The sequence below is a fragment of the Falco rusticolus genome, chromosome 2, assembly GCF_015220075.1.
Source record: "Falco rusticolus isolate bFalRus1 chromosome 2, bFalRus1.pri, whole genome shotgun sequence".
NCBI classification, from domain to species: Eukaryota; Metazoa; Chordata; class Aves; order Falconiformes; family Falconidae; genus Falco; species Falco rusticolus.
Window position 1 is genome coordinate 21,232,714 of NC_051188.1, and position 22,311 is coordinate 21,255,024.

The 22,311-nt window shown below is 37.0% G+C and overlaps 1 protein-coding gene across 1 annotated transcript in view; it reads right to left on the minus strand.

Moving 5' to 3' along the window:
* LOC119142721 (mitochondrial intermediate peptidase) overlaps nucleotides 1-22,311 on the minus strand; it is an 80,939-nt gene that overhangs the window by 24,578 nt on the left and 34,050 nt on the right. The window contains exons 11-16 of the mRNA XM_037375978.1: nucleotides 22,147-22,300; nucleotides 21,077-21,154; nucleotides 19,897-20,101; nucleotides 16,236-16,345; nucleotides 9,481-9,555; nucleotides 3,570-3,689 (exon numbers count right to left, since the gene is read on the minus strand). Coding sequence (XP_037231875.1) covers nucleotides 3,570-3,689; nucleotides 9,481-9,555; nucleotides 16,236-16,345; nucleotides 19,897-20,101; nucleotides 21,077-21,154; nucleotides 22,147-22,300 — 742 coding nt within the window. The remainder of the gene's footprint in view (nucleotides 1-3,569; nucleotides 3,690-9,480; nucleotides 9,556-16,235; nucleotides 16,346-19,896; nucleotides 20,102-21,076; nucleotides 21,155-22,146; nucleotides 22,301-22,311) is intronic.

Here is a 22,311-nt window from a genome sequence, read left to right on the forward strand (position 1 = left end):
GCAAAAAGGTATACGGCAAATTATTTAGCGTTCCAAAAAAAACCAAAAGGAACATACCAACATGTTCCCTCCTATCAAATGTAATTACAATGATGCATGTGGGTTAATTCCAACACTGTACTTTGTATTCAACTACCACACAATAAATTCTTCTGTTTCTGGAAGAAAATCTTACCTGAAGGCCACGTAATTTTAAAAAATGCAAAAGGGACTATTTGGCAGCAATGTACAAAAGAACCCAGATTCACTGTGCCTCAGCCTTCAAAACCATTTTTCCTCAGAGTCACAAGTCAAACCAGCATCTCTCACCAAACTTCCAGATTAGAATGAACAAAGGTTACCATGATGGACAGATAATTCATATGTAAATCCATAATATTTTTTTGAAAATAAGAATCAATAATTCAAACTAATTCAATATTTCACAAAGAAAATTCACGTATGATTATTTGGGCAGCTGGTGTTTATTGTAAAAAAAACCACTTCATTATTGGGAGCTCTTTCCTGTAATGCAGGAGGCTGTGATCTCCACTCTCACTGCTGAGCCTGTTCACTCTGCATCTCATTTTTTGTTACAATATTGAACTGAAACCCACAGCAGGAGATAGGAATTATTATGCTTGGCGCAGGACTAACAATGGTGTATCATTAAGTTTTGATGACTGCCTCAAAGGGAAGTAGTTTTCAAGTCTGAACCTGGGGGACAGGCAGGGGACTAAGCAATAGATCATGGGGAGAAACTTTGATCATGTCTCAGGTTGATCAAAGGGTCACCTGATACTTTTTTAAAAGTCTCCCTGGGCATCCTGGAGACAAAGTTAGAAGAGACCAGGGGAGATACTCTAAAAGCAGACACTGTTATCCATTGCAAAGCAGGCCACAGTAAATGGAGACTGGCTTCACAAGAGATGAGAAATTAGCTACTATTTGAAGAAAAGTTTGGAACAAAAGCAGAGTCCTAAATTCCCCACAGTGCACAGATTCTGACACCAAGTACATTCAGGAAGAAATGGCAGGAAAATGTGTGGTCATTATTACTTGGTTTATCTTCCTTTCTTAAAAGAGACAAAAGGCGGACTGATTGCTTTTTAAAGGCATCACAAGGACTCAAGAACCCAGACAAACTCAGTAACACAAATCTCCTTTGGCAACAAAACCACCAGACACTTCAAAGAACAGGCAAGATACATTTCCTTGCCCCCTGCCTGGCAGTCGTCAGCTCCTGGATTCAGTAATTGAGCCAAGCAATCCCAGTGGAATTTCATCCTCCAGGAGCCAGCAGTGTACTGCTGTGTACTTTTGAACAGATAAGCAATGGCCAGCCAGAAATCGAGATTTGCATTCTTCAGGAAAACGAAGTCTTGTGGACTGCTGTTTCTCTGTGCTTCTGTCTGTCTACAGTCTGCTCGATTCTTCCTCGCATGTGGCACTAGCTTCTGCAACCATCTGTGTCAACGCAGCCAATGTAAATACTACTGCATGCGATGCTAACTGCCCCAATGCCTGTAAAACCTATTTGAATGGCAAATAGACTTTGACAGGATTTTTGTCCCACTATCCCTCCTACTGTTGGCACATAAGACATGATATTTGCTGAGGACGATGCTTTGGTTTACCTTAAAATAGGTATCAACACACAGATACAGCAGCATTTATTTATTAGGTGTAGTTTATGTGCCTCATTTTGAAAGTACTAGAACAAAAAGATGCATTAAAAATTGTCCTATTATCTGAGCTGTGCCTCAGAAAGACAGAAATTCATCTGCTGAAGATACATGCTGTGGCTTTACTTCAGAAAACGAGTCTGCACAATGAGACTGAAGCCCAAGTATATTCAGAGGATATTTACTAAGTTTACTTGCCTGTCAAAAGCAGTAAGAGGGAATTAAGAGATAATAGTGGACACTTTTGGAGCCCCAACAGACAATGCTACTACAGAAAAATCACATTAATGCAGTTAAGATATTCACCAATTACTTTTACACACTGAAGATAATACAAGCCTAACTTAGCAATTCATAATTGAATCTAAACCTACAGAGAGCAGATAAAATTCAAATAATCAAAATACTTTGTTTTTTCTCCCAGCCATCTAAGTACCTAGCCAAATGACAGATGAAAATAAAAGCTGGCCTCTCTTACTGTATTTCAATGTCTAGCTCTGAAATTAAATGAAAGGAAGGAATATCCTCTCCACACTTAAAACACTTTTACTTTCAAGACATTTATTTTTTAATCTGGACTACAAACTACACTGCAAACTTAAGTGTGGAAGAAAGAGGAGCAAAGGGCAGCAAGCAAAATTACAGACATTAATTACAGAGTGCTAACATCCTTTTAATGTATTTTTTCACTAAGTTTTACTGAAATCTAAATTGTATTACAGTTCTTGTGTGGGCACACTAATTCTACATTCAATAAATTTTAAGAACATAGACCTTCTGATAATTCAAAAGTTCAAATAATTTTGCTGGGATAAAGTTCCAGGGCAAAACTTGCTATCCCTCATCATAATGAGGCTAGCTCATTACAAGATGTTACACTCTTCTGAAGGCAACAACTTATAAAAAATATTTTAAATGGAACAAAAAATGCAGGCTGAGTTTCGAAGCAGGAAACTTCCATTCGCTGGATAGCTAACACCTGCGGAGGAACGGTGTTGAACACCTCTTAGCAAAATGCTAAGAAGTCAGACATCATACTCTGAAGACACCTTGCGCTCACTTTTCTGCCTTTGCCAGGCCAGCAGAGGCAGTACGGTTTCAATGCGGAAAGGGCTGAAGAACAGATCTCCTGATACCCTTTCTCAGATAACAGAACTCACATTTTTGCTATATAGAAAAGCACATTTCCTGAGAAGCGGAAAGCAGAGAAAGGATTTGGGTATGCTGAAAAAAATTGTCAAACAGTGATCTGGGCCAAGCTCCAGCTGGGAATTCAGCTTCAGACAGCCCAGGAAATTCTTGACTATCATCTATGCAACCTGCACCTTTGGATGCCACATGAAGTACAGAACAAATGCATGATTAGTCAGGAAGATCAAAACTATGTAACTCAGTAGAACTGAAGGCTTTAACACTTTCAGATACCACATAAAAGGATAAGTAAGTGACATGCTGAAGGTCACAGCAGTACAATGAGAAAAACTCACTTCCAAGTCCTACTTCACACTGGCTTGCTCTCACATGCTGATACTGACAGTATACAAATACCAACATGCAGCACTGTTTTGTTGCCTTTTACAGTCCTTTGTAAAGCTAAAATAAACCCTCTTTCCAATGTATTGTTTCCAGTGCTTTTCTTAAGATAATTAAAAAAAAAAAAAGCAATCAAGTTGAGCATGACAAGACTAAACCTGTACAAAACTGGGTACATTAATTAAATTTTGAGTTTTAGCTGAAAATTTCCAACACCCTACTCTGGATAAAGTTGCTGAAAGAAAGAAAATTCTTTTAACCTAACAATACAACAAGCATGTGAGTGTGTGGGACAAGGGGCAGGGAGAGGAAGGGCTACTAACATGCTATCAAAAAAGAGGTGTAATTTATACAGTCGTTGTTTCTACTCACTGTATTAGGTACATATGGCAATCCATAAACTTTCTCCTGTGTTTCCTTTAAAATTTCTGTGGTTGACTTTTTTAGCGGATGCTTTCCATGGTAGATTTGGTCCAAGACAGCATAAAATACCTGAAGAGACAAAATGTATGTTTGTCTTCGGCACATAGCATTGGCATTTGACAACAAATACCAAGAAATAGAAAAGAACAGAAGAGAGAAGACAGGGAGAGGAAAGAGTTCAAATATATATGGTTTTGTACATCTTCTATTTTTAGTGTAACATAGAAGGAGAAAAACAGCTTTTTGGAGTACAACAACCACCATCATGACCTATCATAAATCCGTGTTAGATCACCAAGAACACTGGCAGTACTAAATCACCTGCATTTTTAAGTAAAATTAAGCCCTGCCCCTAAAACCCTCCAGCAATTCCGCTTTTCAAAAAGAATATTTTTTAATAGATTTAATAAAATTACTTAAAAGTTATTTGAATGGACAAGCAAAATAAGCTATTCCAAGACATGTGCATACAGTCATAAGAACACATCCCATCTGCAGGGGCAAGTTATGGCCCCGGCAGTGAACATAAGAAGCTGCACATGGAGCTGCTGATGTGCTGATGCTCCTGAGTGTCTGCTTGAGCACTTGAACAGTAGTATTAAGGCAGATGCTTCCTTCATTTAGCTCTCACAATCACAGCAATAAGTTGTTGCAGTGTAAGTTTAGCCTGAGATCACACTGTACCAGGAGGGTACTTCACCAGAGGTAAGAGCTGGTTCCCAGGCAATTTTTTTGCAGAAGCATGCAGATTATCAGCAGACTAAATTACGGAGGCGTTTGGAGATCAGGAAAGCAGCACCAACAAAAAGATTTTTCAAGCAAAGATAGCAAAGCAGAGTATCTGGTACTTTAACAGTAAGTGTGAAACAAGCATGGATAGAAGACAGTGCCAAGGCTCAGTCTGTGTCATCACTGAAAACTATTGCAGCATTTATTTTTTTTAATTTGAACTTTTTTTAATATGAAGATTTCCTATTCTGTGGAAGCGCAGGGAAGACAGAAGAAGAGGACATTCACTGCTGTGCAATGCAAGGTATTCTTGAGAAGTTTTGTGGATCCAGATATTTAAGCCAGAGAGTTCAGGTCAGGCCATCCTGTGGTAGGAACATTTCATAGGAAAATTGACAGTGGGAAGCCACAAAAAGCTCTTGTGCAAGGGATGAAGCAAGTAATTTGGCTAGAGCTTCAGTCCTAGTCGCACTCCCAAGGACACTGCAATACCATTCCCAATGAGATAAACACACTGGTTTAGGAATTATAACCACAAAATGCAGAAATTTTATGCAGAACAGGCTGTTTGGAGGCATTCCCCGTCCATGGAGAATGGATGTTTTATGTGATCTGAATAACACAATCCCCCCAACCTGTGAAAAGATTCCTTATTATGAAATTTGGGTATAAACCCATTCTGAACGCTAATAATTTATCAGAATCCAGCATTCATTTTATTTTTGGGGCTGGATTATTTTTTTTTTATTTGGGCTGGATACAACACATACTTGCACCCAAAACTGTGACTGTTTCTGAAGGACCATATTTCTTCTCTTTGAATAAGCTGTCTTCTAACATACAGAATCTTAATAAATCCTTTGACGGTGTTTGTTGACAAATAATAAATATGAAAATTGATTTTTTTCAAGAAAAACTGGGGGTTACAAGGAGGGGGTGAAGAAGCCATGACTTGCAGGAGCTACTCCCAAATTTCCTGCTTGCTTCCTACATGGCTAATAAGGAGAAAAGAGGTCAGTAAGACCTAAACTTGCACAATCAGCCATTAATGACATTGCATGTTTTGTGTCCCAGACAGCAACACTGAACAAGAGATGCAAACGCTTAACATCGCCCATCTACAAATGCAGAGTAGGCAGAAAGTATCTGTTCAGAGGATAACTCCATGAAGACAGTGCACCAAATGGGAAACAATGAGTACTTTATTTTTTAAAACCAAACTTTGCACGGGTGTTCTAAATTTTCTATCATTATATTGATAACATGAAAAATGAAACTCTAAAGAAAAACCTATACTAGATTGTAACAACTACAGTATTTTTTACTCCTATCTGAGAAGAGAAAGAGGCTTCACAATGCCTCAGCTTTTACTTTTCACCTCAGAGCTGGTCTCTAGAATCCCAGCTTGTTTTTTAACAAAGTTTAACAAAAGCTATAGCATTTATAGTAGCAAGGGTGACTGAGAATATGACGAATAGTAAGTACCATGAATAGATCTGAAAATTACCTGATGAAACAGTCTTAGAAAACTCACTTTTCTCCTGTCACCCCAGGCCTTTGTGACTGCAGGAGTCATTTCACACCAGCCTCCCTCTCTACAAAACCCAAACCAAACATGAGGAACTTCAGCACCTGACAAAGAGACTTTAGCATCCTGCTTCAGCTCAGCCTTGATTCTCTTTTTTCCATCTCCCAGCTTTGTTAGGACCTCTTTGCAGTTGCTCTTCAGTGCTCCTCACAAGATGGAGTGGATTGCACTGCAGTGGACCTTCTCTACAGCAAAATTTGGAGTCAAGTAGTTTGTGGTCAGGGAGCTGGAGCAAAAGCTCAATTCATAGCTGGGCAGTGGGGAAATGTCAGCTGAAGGCCAGTGAAATGAGTCACTGAAGCCAGCTATAAGCTTTCCCTTGATCCTGGCACATGTAAAGCGTGGGAAGAAAGCAATAAGCCAGGCCACCTGGACAGCATAGTTAAAAAAAAAAAAAATCCATCCCTGAAAATAAACTTGCATGAACTTTATAGCCATGAGGATTCCCATCTAGAAACCACAGTTCTGAATGTTTACACAGGTCTTTGAAATGGGAAACACATCCCAGGACCACAGGATTTTAGGTGATACTGCTGAGGAGCATGCTTAGTACTTAATACTAAGCAGTAGCTACAAGATTATTTCTAATTTGAGTAAAACACATTTCCTAAAAGACCTGAAAATATTAAAAGGCCATCAAATAGTTATCTGTCTTCACACTATCTCTCTGTTTTGCACTGACAATGGTATTTATTAGTTTCACTTGATTCCAGTTCTTTCTAGCTCCTTGTCTGCTTAATTGCATCAATATCAAAAAGTCAGGCATTTCCCAGTGAAGTTACCACTAACTGAAAGCCTCAGGGACTCAATCTACATGGCATAAGCCTTATGAGAGGATGCACTCCTATCTTTCCTGTTGAGTAACTGATGATGTGAGCTGCAAAAACACACAGATGTGTTATAGTCATGATGAAAAACCAGCATTCATTTCTTATTGCCCCATGCTGATAGACTTATTTTCTGAACAGACCACAAGAACCTTTAGGCATTTTTCCCACTGACGGAAAATTTGTAAGCATTTTTCTTTCTTTTAAAGATCAAATATGGCTTACAAAGCATCTAGTTGTCAACATAGAATATACTCTGCAAAGTCTGAAGAAAAGGTATTAAGAGTCATCTTTCACAGTTTTTTCAGGTATACATTAGTAGTACATATATACTTTGTATATATGCAGATTTAAGTATGTTTTTCTTTAATGAATTATTATACTTTTAAATCTACACAAGTAACAATACAAAGGAATGTATGAACTTTGTATTTGCCATGCAGTCAACTTCTATGGGACATTTTTTCTGAACTAATAAACCGAATGGCTCTGCCAATCTGTCTCTTTGAAATCAGTGCATACGTCTGCAGGTATTATGTTTGGAATCTCCAAGAACATGGTGCTTAAAGTAGGAAATTAATAATAACATTCAGTGTGGCATTGTGGTCATTTGACACAGGTTGAGACTGGTTGAACATTAGTTACACAAGAGTAATTTGAGGGCAAGCAGCCTGCTTAATCACTGCATCATTGCCAGCACCAGTTAATCATTAGGCACCCACAGGAATTTCAGCCCACCAGAAGTGGGTGTTCTCTCCCAAGCTCGAAAGCTATGGCATCTGGAGTCACTTTGGGACAGACCCTACAGAGACCTCAGGAGCAGCTGAAGGTCAGCAGCAGCAGGGGACTGCACAGTCCACCCCATGGGACCAACGCAATGACCCCTCCCTGACTTACTTCTAGACCACACAATCTCCCCTGCCACAGGACAGGGAGGCCACATCACTTTTTAATATATCTGTGACTTAAGGTGTTCTTGGTACCCAAGCCCATTTAGCCTCCTCACCGCAATTTGGTCTCAAACCTTGACAAGATTACAGAAAACACATATTAAAAGCTGACAGGAAATCTGCCAGATCTATATATAGCTGTTATTGACACACCAGAAAGGAATGGGTACATGTGAAAGTACTGGATCATCACTTTGGTAGTTATTAGTCTGCACATTGGTAAATTATTCTGTGTTGGTAGACTTCACAAACAGAGATCCACCGCTAAGCATTCTCATTATCAATTTTATTTCAATCCAGAATTGGGTGGGGTTTTTTCCCCAAAAAAACCCTCCTATATGAATTAGTTATATTCTTGGCTACCTTTTTTTCTGGATTCTCATTATCTCTGTATATGAACTTTTCAGAGCCAGGAGCGTGCATTTCAAAATCAAGACCTGCAGAGAGGGTGCAGTAGTTTTCATGTCACAGAGGGAGAGCCACAGGTAGCACCCTTGTTGTTCACACCTGCACAGTCAACACTGGCCACTGACAGCCAGCGCTGCATTGAAAGCATAATTCAAAAATCCATTAAGTTTAATGAAAAATATACATATACACTAAAAACAATGTTAAGTCTGGGTTTGATCAGTGTAACTGACACCTATACATTTACAGGTCCACACTCCAGTATTCTGATTGGTTTTAAATCACTGTAAGTAACTGCACAGAGCAAACTCTAACTAAGTTTTTCTTTTAAATCAACTTCAGTTAACCAGCACAACTCATGTTTTTAGAGGGTTGCAATCATTTGGGCCCTTTTCAAAGTGAAGAACTGCAAAGATCTGATCTTTAAATTTGTTTCTTTCTACATCTCAAAAATCATGACTAACCTTTATTAAGGTACTAGAAGAGTTATCTCACCTAAACACTAGGTCTACTGTAAAAAGAAAAATTATATGTTTCTAGCTTAAAACAAAACAAAGAAGAAAACAAAGTCACAAAAATCACACAGCAGAAGCTTGTAGCATACTAAATGCAGTCAGACTCTCACTGTAAAAAAAATATCTGAGTTAGATGCTAATGCTACCGTTCACATGTGAGAACTGTCGTTGCAGGACTGAAAAATACTAAACACCCATTTTAGATAGAACTCTAGTTTCCTTCCTTTGAGGAAAAGCAACACTGATAGCTTGTTTGTGGGTATGACTGATGAATCTCATCTAGCCACAGAAAATAAAGGTTTACAAATTAATTACTGCTCCCAACACTGTGAGAGAGAGAGAAGTCCTAGAGCCTTATAGCCCAGCCACCAATTCTGATGGCAGTAACAAGTTGCCACTGTCATACTGGGGGTGCAAAAGACAAGGAGCTTGAATCACATTCTAGTAAGTAAATGATTTTACTAAGGTAGCCTGTATCTCTCAGTCCTGCTACATTGTAATGATCCAAAAGGTACACAGTACTTCCTCTACTGCAAGCTCTCCTTAAATGATTCCATCATTAATTAAAAAACTCAAACCACATTGGGGAATTCTGATAGTCCAACCATTTTCAAAAGCTGTGGTTTTCACAACATTTTACTACAGATAGAGGCATTTAGTTTAAACAGACAACACAGAATACTTTTACAAAAACAAAGTTAATATAAAAATGAATTTTCACTGATTTGCATATAGTTAGATAATGGGTCTATGTTGAAATTAAAAAATTGGTAAAATTATAAGAATTAAACCATGTTCTGTGAGCTCTGGATACAAAGTAGAGACTAAAATGCAAAAACATACCTGGAGTTGCATATCAGCTGCAGCACACACCTTTTTGGACTCACATAGTCTTGATACCATGTTTTTTGGCAGTGGCTTGAATAAAAAAAAATAATGTCAGAACATATTTACAATTGTTGTATATTTGTAAATAGTATGCTTACTACTAGAAAAGGCTGAAGCAGCAAGAAAGAAAAAAGACAGACCCCTGGTGGTAATAAAAACATATCTGAAGTGCTTTGCACTGAGGAAGGAAATCTCATTTCCAAAAAAAAAGCATTAAATGGGCAATTAAGATATTGGCAGTAATTTACATAGCAATCAAGAAATCACTCTGTCTCAGTGTCTGTTTTTCTGTAAATTGATCCCATGTTCCCTTATCCATCTTTTAAAAATATTATGACTATCTTTAGAGATAAAGAACAGATGGGGCAGTTAAAGTCCTCCCAGGTCATCCTGACTAATCTTCAAAAGCAGATACTATAATAGATTTTCCTGTTGGCCTCTGAGCATACTTCACTTGAATTTACACAGAGGCCCACATAACTCCTGTTGAGCGGGCAGGGTTTTCATAACTTCAACTGGGAGAGCATGAGGCCTTCTGCTCTAACCCACATGAAAATGTTTGGTCATACTGAACAGTAAAAATTTATCCTTTGAAACTTTTAACAAAGCTGAATTTATTCCACATCTATGGCAATAAAATTATCCGTCACCACAGGCCGAACGTCAGAAACATTTTTCAAGTCATTAAGCAAACTCTTTTTAACTTTCTATCCAAACATCTACAAGTACATCCAAAGACTTTTTAATGCCAGATTTTTAACACTATCTGCATATGAATGCTTGACCTTACACTTCTTCCACTGTTTCCTGAAACTTTTCAATAGATATTTTCCCTAGTAAGCATATTCTCTTTTTTTTTTTTTGCTAGCAGTTTTATTAACCAAACATATTAAATATGGTTAAAATAACTGAGCTCTTGCTAAAATATTAAGAAAGTTGCTACAAGTTGTACATATCATACAAACATTTGGTATTACACTGAACTCTAAAAGCATACCGACACTTCTACAGTATGTTGAAATGTTTGTAAGAAACATTTCATACATGAAAGTCTACAGATCCTGACGGCAGAGCCGTATGTTTAGATTCTGTGCAAATTATATGGCTTTAAGACAAACCATGTTTATATTCACAGAATAAAAACTCAGCTCCAGAGAAGTTATAAGTGAGGAAAATGTTATCAATTAACTCTGTGGAATCTGGAAGTTAAAGCAGATAAGAAAAACTCTCAAGTTGCACAGATGTTTTATGCAGTAGCTTGCCAAGCTTGTAACCTCTTCTCCAAGACAAATGTTAGCTGGGTCAAGAATGGGATAGAACAACACCCACTATTTTGCCTGTCATAAATGTGCACAGCTGTTAAATTTCAACACAGAAAAATGAACCAATGAACACCAAGTCTGTCGCACAGTATATCCTTGTTAGGCCAGTATTTGGCTTTCTGAAATACAAAAATTGTTTCAAATTAGATGATGATTTTGGACCACTAGGTTAAGAGTAAATGGGCAGCTATCCATGGTAATAAAGATGTCAGTAGCTGACTACCTTGAGGTTCCACACTGGATTTAGTATTGTTCAAAATACTACTTAATTACGTAGAAAAGTTAAGGCAAGAAGCAAAGTGGAAAACAAATCTCAAATGGTAAAAAGTATTTTGGTTGGACAATTCTTCTCCTGGGTCTATGAACATTTCTTGTCTCATCCTCTTACAGAGTGAGGCACGCACTTCAATGACATTTCATCCTGGAACTAAAGCACATGCAGGTTTGCAGTAACACAACTTCAGTTGTCATCAAAAAAACCCTTATGTAAGAAAATCTATAGAATTCTGAACATATTTAGTTATTAAGCACCAAACCTATCAGCAAGATTTGGCAGCTTTTTGGAGGCTTTAATTTTGCAGTGACGTAGTGCAGTATGGAATTAAACAAAGCTGATTTCTTCTAGGGGCACCTGTATTTTTGATACAGTCACGTATGAGAAAACTGGATGGCAATTCCTAAATTGTAATTTGTCAGTGTTAAAAAATCTGAACATCCAAAAGCTTGGCAACAGCAAATATGTATATTTTACACAGTTGTAATTTAAGATGTTAAAAGCCAAGAGCACTCCTGCCAGTAAAGGTCAAACCAGCTCTTTCAACATAACTTATTTCCAATTTTGTATGTTGGCTATATTAAATGATGGTAAGAGGAAGTTAAGTACACAGGCTTTCAGCTGGCACAGAGAATAAGTAGAACAAAAGGCACTGAGATTTTTCTAATTGGCATTTTGGTAAACCACATTCCCACAGATGCTCAAGTTTGCAGTTCACTGGGGCACAGAGCAGAGCTGGTCACATTCAGCCCTGCTCAAGAAACAACTGAAGCAGGTCTAATTCTCAGTTCAGAACTAAGCATTTCTTACAGACTTTCCACCCAAGAGTCTTGCTTTCTTTTGACTGTACTGCAAGTAGCTGATCTCCAGCCAGAGAAGACTGCTAAAAAGGCAGCCTCTGCATTCACCCATTTCTCCCTTATGTTCTGCTGCAAGCATCTGTCCTATTCTAAATGAGACTCCTGAGGGGAGACACAGAATGATCATTAATTACTAAAATTTCTTTGCGCAGGAGATGGTTTACCACCACCTTCTAGAGGCCAAGTAAAATGCAGGTAAATACCAAAACCCTCCAAGAAAATGTTTTTCTCTCTTTTGCAACCATATGAATATCAAACAAACAATGTAGACCTACTCTGCCCTGAAGAGCAAGCTCTACTGTTTGAGCAGATTAAAAGCAATGAAATTACAAATCATTCTTATGACAACACCTACTGACAAAAAGGCACAGGAGAAAGACATAGATATTCTTTTGTTTAAACCTATCAGTGCTGCTGATCTCGCTCAAAGATTGTGTTGTGATCATAGTTCACAAACCCAGCAGAATCTGGCACCAGAAAAGCATTGCCAAAACTGGATAAAATTGGAAGAATAACAAGGTCACTTATTTTTCCCAATGCACCTTTAAAATTTTAAAATTTAAGATTTCAGGGAACTGAAAATAGACTAGTCTAGAGGGCTTTTCATGGATTACCACTGTGGAGTTTGTTTCTGTGAATGTCAGGCATACAGATGCACTGAGATCTTGAATGTACTGAGGAAGATGTACTGTTTCAGGCAATTGAAACTTTCTCCTTGGTCCATTATAACCACATATGGCTCTCTAATAAGTAGCTGACTGAAGAAAAAAAAATAAATGCATCAGCATGATTATTTTACTTATCCTGAAAGATGAGCTCTTCGATAAAACCAGACTCAAACTGTCATCCTCCTTCTAAATGAAAGACTTCACAGAGCTTTGGCTAAAACTATGTTAATTGAACAACCATGCTGTTTTTTAAATTTAAACACTACATGCTGTACTTTGGGTTCCACTTTTCCATCCTTCCATATTGAGTAACTTGTAAGATCTTGGCATTAATTTTTCAGCATATTTGCCATGGCATCTAAAAGAACAGAACTCCCTGCATCCCAAAGCACACTTAACTCGTTACTGCTGCATAGTAACTGTGACACATTACAACTCTTTACTATCTATGGGCTTATTCTCGCAACCATGCTAATACAATACTGCCTTTGTAATTCCACCTCTGTAAAAAATGAAGTCAGTTCAAATTTGAACAGCTGAAATACTGGCCTTTGTTCAAGTCAGCCTCAAAGACACACAAGCTTAAAATTATTTAGCTCAACAGACCTACCACATATCTGCGCACTTAAAAAATATTAAACAAACACACACAGTGATACAGAGTGGTACACATGCACCAGATTGTCTGCTTAAACCCTGTTACAACCTCATTTTGGTACAGCTTGACTTTATGAGCCTACCTGAGTAACTCAACAGTAACTAATCAACACAGTCCTCTCTATTCTGTTTTTTTCCCTCAAGGATTTTTCTGGTTTGAGTTATTTTTAAGATGAAAGAAAAACTAGGCTTGCTACTTTCTTGGAACAAGTATTTTTGTGCTGGCCAGCTTTTTGAACTAAATTCACAAGACTTGCCCCTTCTGCCAGAAGAGCTTGCAAGGTTTTTCACTCCTCAGTACTCCACAGCACAACCATCAAAATGCACAGAAAGCAGAAACAAGCTTTCTACAAGCTTCAAGATATTTTGGACAAGATCCTCATGATCCACATCTACATGCATAATGCATTCTCATCTTTGAAAGCAATGCTTTTTTTTCTGCAATGCTACTAAAAACCAGTTTTTAACAGTTCATATGTTATAATAATCAAAACACCACCTCTTTTCCCTCCTCTTCCCGTAAGCATAAGCACTGAACCTAATTGATGATCCTCAGGACCAGTTCTTCTATAACTGGCTTTTATGGCAAGGGCAACCGTAAGCTGAGCGTATACTACCAAGTTTTTCTGATGTAATTATGTTCAACAGGAGTGTTAAAAATTACACCACCTAAAATTTATATGCAAAAACCATAGCATAGATACAGTAATTCCAAAAGAAGGATGCTTTTTCAAATTATCTGCACTGCCTCCTCAACAAGCTAGCTCAGTAAAAAAAAAAGCTCACATCAACATCCAGCAGATCTATGTTGGTGTAGTTGTTGCAAGAAAGATCCTTCTCGCACAGAAAAGCTCAGTCTCTTCATTCGTAAGAAGAAACTTAATGGAAGTTCTCGTACAGAACAACATTTGGATTAAATGGTTTTACAAATTTTACATTTCAACTGTTATACCCACCTTCCTTACTTCCCCTTGAAAAGCAGGTAAAGTGGACTTATTTTTCCTTCAAATAACTAAAAACCTGGACCGGAAAATGTTGATTCAAATTTATATGTGCACATAAAAAAAATCAGTCAGGGAACAAGTACAGAAAATATAAGCCCCGAAAGGATTTTTGTGGAATCATAAATGTAAGAGGGCTTGGATTTCGTATTCAAGTACTTTGTAACATGAACACCACAGACAGAAGTAATTGCTTAATCACTGAATTTCAAGAACAGAAAAGATGACTTCAATCTATTTGTATTTAAATGACAGATACAGAAATCCGATATCAGATTCTTAAAACTAGCTTAGATGAACCAACATAAGCAAAAGCAGATTTATGTATGTTGGATAGTGGCTTGAAAGTACCTTATAAATTTTAAATAAAGCAATTAAAAGGAAGCCATCTGAAGCCCTCAAAAGCCACAAAGCAGTTTCAGGCACTTTTTCTCATCTTCCAGCATAATCCATTCTTGCCCCCTTCAAGACTGAATTTCTGCATTAAACCTCTCAATTGCTCTCTGAAAGGGCAAGATTTCACCACCAATAAAGAGAAGTTTATGGAAATGCCAAATGGGACACAGTGTCTGGTTCTTAGCTTTTGCATTGCAACTAAACATGGTTTAGATTCGTTAAGCCATTTTGAAAATGCAAAGCCATAAATAATGTTCCACAAATCTCTTTCAGATGTTTTAGTCAAGCTCATTCTCTGAACTCATATGCAATCAAATTAACTCCACTATGTTTAAACACTACATGAACTTTATAAAGAACACTAGAAAGCAGTATTTTGGTATGTGGACTCAAACATATAAATGATGAACACTCCTGAAACAATTTAACGCCCAGGTTTCAAGAAGACTTTCCTAGTGCAATCAATTCTCCAGAAATGATTGCTGATTTGCCCTGTAAAAAAACCAAACAGACAAACAAAAACCAGATTTATGGAGCAAATTTCTCACAGTATCTAATAAAACAGAAGTTAAGCAATGTATTTTTGGGACTGTTCGATGGAGGCAAACATTCATCCACTTCCATAATACTGAAACATACTGAATGCTTAGTATTGGATAAAAAGCTTCAATGAAATGTAACACTACATAAATTAAGAGGCTTACTCATTTTTGCATTATGGGTAGTCTATTCTTCAACCATTTCATTTGAGTACACTGAAACTTGCCTCAGTCAAAAGCACTAGAAAAAAAGATCTTTGATTATTGTTTACTGGTTTATACTTTTGCAATGGCTGTACAAATATAAATCATGTTCTGCTGCCATGTGTTAAAGCGACCACTGAAAGTCATCTTGTTCCTTGTTTTCAAGTAAAAAAGGGGATCAGAGTTTTCATGCAGATTCATGACTGCCAGATTCTAATTCAGCCTAATCTAATCCTAAAAAAAGCAGTACACTTTTCATCACAAAATATTTCAATCACTACCCTACCCTATGGTGAAAATGGGAGTTTTTAAACACTGCAGATAATTTCCATTTATTCCCATGATTTAGTATCTGAGCTTTATTTTAAGACAGACTTCAGACACTTCAATAATGAATCACTATTTTTGTGATTACTTACCTGCAATTAAATTAAAACATTCCGCATAATTTGAATCACACAGAAGTTGTTCACCTACTACACTGAGTTTGTGTAGTGTAGAAACTATGTAACCTTTGTAGGATCAAAATGTTGAAAGTTTTAAATATATAACTGGAACCCTGGAACCTGGATATAAGGGTCTGGCATTCTTTTACAGATTACATTCATCTTTCTGCAATGAGAATATTAACATTTTTTCTGAATTATTGTAATTATAATATTAAAATAATTTCTATCCATTTTTTATTCCTACTTTACACTTTATTAACAAATAACATATGAAAATGTGATCCTTTTCCTGAATACACTTATTTCTGTTTTCAGTGTCTTACAGATTAATTTTCCCTACCTGTCCCGTTTTATAATGCCTTGCAAACTGGTTAACCACTCGATAGTCATTTGCAAAGTACTCCATCAGAATTGAGGGAACTTCAGCAAAATCAGTAGGACATCTGGTTCCTAGAGGTAGAATAATTGTACATATCAGCATTTGCTATCTTCATTAACACAAATGGTTAACTCTCCCCAAAAGGTTTTGCAACTTTCCGTTTGGACTTTTGGTGAACTTTAATGTTCTTTCATTTATTAAGTCAACATTTTATTTCCATAGCATTATTGTACATAATGCCAGAAAAGCTTCATTATAATCCTACACATTTTACTATAAATCACAAAGTAAAACAAAATATTTGAACAGCTGGGTGAGGCACCTTATAAAGCTCTGGATCACACCCTTTTCAAACTAAACCAGACTGCAGCCAAACTGGCCCTACATGAAACACCAAATCTATTTAAGTGTCCTAAACCTAAATCAAACTACAATGTAAATAGAACTGCCTTAATCCCATTCACAGTTACAATTTTCAGCTTCCATCTGTTTGCTGAGCTTTTTTATGCTTTATATTAACCTCATTGTATAATACCAAGTCATTTATCCAAGGAACACTTGCAGATTAAAGGCATGTTCTGAGTAAGCGCAATGAGGTAATATCTTAGCGGTTAGTATTTTCAAATAGCATCTTCCCAAAAACCTTATTCACTCTAATCTTTATCAGCACCTTACACAATGGAAGTTATTAAGAAGTGTAACACATCACCAAATCAAAGCTACATTTCTAACATCTATATTGAAGTTAGGGATGTACAAAGTTGTTGCTTTAATAACAGACTCACTGGGTCTTCACTTCTGTTCCTGTGTGCTACAATGTCAACATTCAAAACTAGTCTTAAATGCAAGCACAGTTTTTGCTTCTACTATTCTTTCTTGAAGACTATTATTTAAAATCGCTACTTCGATCTTTACAATCTTTCCCTAATTTTTAGTCTGAATTCCTGATCTGTTTATAATCAGTGTTTTCAGACCAATACTGCTCTTTAGTATAAATAACACTACCCACACTGCTTTTGATCTAAATTGAGAGAAACTATATCTCTCTGAGCCATCATTATCCAAAGGCAAGACAAAGTCTGAAAGATCGTCCATTGTAGCTCTTTCTCTGCACCTGCTTCAGTTTGAATTCACCTTCAGTCCAGACACAAAACTGTGTCGAAGCACTGCATGAGGTTTCACCAGCACCTTCTGTAATCATTCTAATACTTACTGCTGTTAAATACACCTCTGATTAATTTCAAATCACATTCGGCCCTTTCACAGATACAGTAGCTATTTATAGTTCTGCATTAATACATAAAACTCTTCTGATCCTCCACCACTATTGAAATATCCATTTGATAGCATAAATTCTTTGTACTTTTTAAGTGCATGATCTGCACTGTGCAGTTCTGAATTGCATTTTACTTCTAACACTGCAGTATCCAGTCGTTCAGGTCTCATACAATTCCCCGATCCTTCTTTTGTGCCAACACATTTAATTACTAAAGTCTTTTTTTGTTGCTGTTTGAAAATAATTTTTAAAAAGCCTAAACCAAAGCTGGTCCCAAGACAAATGCCTGCAGAACCACACTGATGTTCCTCTATCCACTTATATTTCCTCAACACTCCTTAATAAAGTGATAGAATTATTTTAATAACCATTAAAGAGACTCCTGAAGAATTACATTATCTGAATGTCAGAAAGGTAAGAAGTTAGGTAGTTATCTGGGATATCTCCTGTAAAACAAATGTAGGTAATCTGTACTGCAGGATAAACTAAAATGGACTACAAGCTAGGTTTTAAAAGATCTTATACACACACAAAGGCATTGAACAATCAATAAACGCATATAGTAAAATGATAGATTAACTTAAAAAGAAGCACATCTGAAGTCAAAACCATATATTATTATTCAAGTTTCGGGGTCATTAGCAGCAGAATGGGTTCCTGAATCTTTGGGAATGTTATCAGAAAAGGGAGGCAGGGGAGAGTAGGAAAGATGTCAAATACTCAGTGCATCTCAACTAGAATGACAATTTTTTTTCTCTAACAATACCCTGAAGTCATCTTGTCTCCACACTTAGCCACCCTAGTGTCTCAGGAGGGCAGATGGCCTCTACAAGACATCCCTGGGACAACCCATCTATTCCAAACCCTAAAAAAAGAAGATTCTCTGCAGAAACAACAGGACTGACCTCAGAGCTGCTTTTGCAATTCGAGATCTGGAGTGAAATCTCCTGGGATGAAGGACTGCCTGGAGCTAAGGCAAGGCTTAAACCATACAAAGGGTCTCATGAAAAGTCTGAGCCTCAAAATTAGCCATTTCCTGCCTCTTCAAGACTTTGACATGCAGATATGTGTGATTCACTACAAGAGGAGAAGCCCACCAAGGCAGATACTTTGGGCATGTAAGTACTCCTAGAGGTCAAGATGAGCAAGGCCACATGAGTGGAAGGGGTCGCAGAGAGCACTTAGCTGTCCCAAGGAGTATATAGAGCTCATACTGAAAGAGCATATACAGTGTTTATTTGTTTTAACAATGTCCGGTAGTGACATAATTACAAACAGCTCAGTCTATTTTAAGTGGAAGATTTAAGAAAGAGTATTTTGTCACTGGGTGCAAAGTATCTGTCGATAACAACACTACCATGGACTCCCCTTTGTATCATGAGCATAATATAAAAATAGTAAAACATAAAATAATAATAACAAAATCCTTCAGACAAAGGAGCTACAATTTCATCTGTTTGGTTGTGGGGTCTTTGTTTTAATAAGTAAATGTCTACTGCAAATGGGATTTCCAGCACACTATTATAGAAGAGGATATACCAAGCTGTCTGCAGGTACGAAAAGTAGCGTGCCAAGCAGCTTTAGCCAGAACATGCCTTTGATGCATTTGCCACAAGACGACAAGAAGCCTGTGAGCTGTCAGCTAATACACTCTTTGCTACTGCTTAAGAAGAGAGACTAAATGAAAAAAGGCAATATTCTTTTTCTATGTATACACTGAGCTGGGACTGCATATTCATTCATGTCCATTTACACAGGATAAAAAGGCCTACCAGTTAATCATGTTTGCAAATATAGTATGTTTTTAATTTATCAACCTGGCTTTAATCAGAATCAACTAGAAAAGACCTGGCTTTACAGATTTTCCATATTGCAAGTGTATGCCCTTTGCAAAAACTAATTTATTAATTTTCCTTAATTCAATTTCCTAAATAATTTCCAACCCAGGATTCATTGTGCTTTTACACTAGGTACAAGTTTATCTCAATTTATTTTCAATCCTCCAACTATTCCATTATTATAAACTCCACATAACGTGAACTTGCAAAAGTGGATACCACTACTAGAACAAAGATCAGTAGTACAGAAACAAGAGATACAAATACCTAATTCTTACTAGGATGTCCTTTGTTGGGTTTCAGATAATATCAGAGGATCTGATATTCTATTTTCAGGTTATCAAAGATGCAGAAGTATCAACATGACTCAACAATTTCTGGTTCATCCTTCTTTTTTTTTTCTTGATTGTTTTGGGTTTGTTGTTTGGGGTTTTTTTTAATCTACTGCCTTCTTCTAGAAATGAAACATTTAACTAAACCAAAAAAATCACTATTCTAATTTTCTTACCAGTGACATGTTGGTACCGAGTTCTCCCCAGCATAGAATGCATAGCATGTCCCATTTCATGGAAGAGATTCTCCATCATCCCAGGACTTAGTAGTGTTGGTGCATCCCTTGTTGAATGGGGCAGGCTAAGCATAAGAACAACTACAGGCAGCTGGTACTCTCCATTTTCCCTTAGCCTGCCTCCACGAACTGTAAAGTGACAATCCTTTTCAAGACAAAAGCAAAGATACGGACAGCCAATCTCATTATACCTATGATATTAACATAATGATGAAGTCATTAAAATATTAAATCAATCATATACTGTTACATAAGTAGAATTCAACGAACATTAAGCGTTGTTCAATAGCAGCATGCTGTTTCTCCATCTTTATTTTTTGCTCCATATTCATGAGGAAACTACCTTATTCCATGAAGAAAACACTGTGTTGCTTTCAGAAAATAATTCCTTCTGGTTTAGAATTGTCAGAACCTCTCAATTTTTCTAAAAAATATCACTGGCTCAAAGAAATTTACACTGATGTGTCAAATCTATAATTTTTAGACTATGTTCTGTCCTCATTCTTCAGCAGTAGCTTCTTTATAAAATATACCATAGCACTCCTAGTATACCGTGAAACATTAGCAAAACAGAGTAATATACTAAAATAATATACATTTGAAGTCCAATTACCACCTCACTAACAGTGGTAATTTGCAGATGCTGCTACAGAGTGAAGTGTCCATTGTTCTGCATTCTATACGTAATACACTGGCACTAGGCAGCATGAGTGAGTGAGCCACAACAGTTGGAACTGTCTTCAGTTTTAAGTAGGATTTTGAATAAAAATTAGTTGTTATTAGTGAGCTTTCACCTTTAGAGAGTATTAAAATTTCAGATCATTTTTACTTGCAAATAATAGGCCAGAAAATAGGTGTTTTTAAACAGAGTTCTACGACATTTCATGTTGTTCTGTACAACAAAGAGTCTGAGTTCAGCCTATCGGGTAACGTTTTTTAAATGAAAGGTTACTTACAAAAATATTTTACTTAAACCAACACTTGAAGTTACAGGCTTCCCCTGTTTACAATTTACTTATTTTAAATTGAGGTAACTTTTACTAAACTTGCATTGAATGCAAATAGTCCTAATGCTACAGTCATTACTCAAATAAAACCATGCTGGAACCACAAATGTTACCTGATGTGGTTTATCAGGTCGCTGAAAGAAGTCACAATAGATGTATCCTAGCAAACCTTCAGTTTCATGAACAACAGCCTGAAAAAATATATAATTTCCACAGTGAAATCACCAAAAAGATGTGTAAATTGAAGTGTGTACATATATACAATACTAATATATGTAGTATTCTTATTGAAAGATTTATAATTAATAAATGACAAATAAACTGGGAATAATTCATGTAAAGTCTGCTAGCAATTTTTGTTTGCAAAAAATATACGCCAGATTCACAACATGTCCCTCAAATTACATCCATTTCTGCATTTCACTCAAAACTATTTAGTCACAGATTAGTATTAGAAGGAACACTGTCTGTAGCCCCTAAATTACTTATGAGAAGTCAACAGTGATTTACCATGAAAATAAAAATAGAAAGAGTAAGGAGTAATTAGAAATTGACCCACAGGATAGGAAGAACAGCAGCTCTTGCTGGAGGCTGGAGGTGCAAGAGCAGTGTAGAAGATCTGGCAGTGAATACATGGAAGGAAGACAACAGAGGAACCTGGGAGCCTGATGTGTAAATTATTGCCTAAGTTTTTATTTCCACCCTCCCCTAAAAAGAGGGCAGAAAAATAAAGACATAAAAAAAAATCTCAAAGTAAAGATGACATACAGAATGAAAAAAAAAAATGAGGCAAAGACACATGACTGCTAGAACACACACCTACAGCACTCCAGTCCTCCACAGTCATCTACAAACTGGAAACGAAAAAAAAACCAGCAAGGCTCACTCGGAAGAATGGCTTGAAAGGTACAACAGTAATCTCCAAAAAGAGAAAATGCTTCTGATTCAGGCACCCTTCCACACAGGGACATATTATAAAGGCCATAAAATAAGAAGCATACAAAATGCACTTGGAGCGTAAAGCCCTTGAGGTCTAACTTCAACTAAAATTAGACAACTAGTCTGTGCTTTTGACAGGTACCCAAGTAATTTAAAACCAAAATCTGATTCATGGCTCAGAGGAACACATCATCTCATCTAACTTCCCTTTGTCATTTCAGATGTTGGGAACAAGAATACTTACCAACTTTCGAACATCTTCAGACCAAACCTCTCCTCTCTGTGTCTGTTCAGCATAAAGGGAGATTCCTAGGAGCTGACTGAACAAAGAGTTTAAACCCTCCATGCACGCCCCAAGAGAGAAAAATGGACAGTACAAGCCAGGATCGATGTTGTACCTAAGGAAACA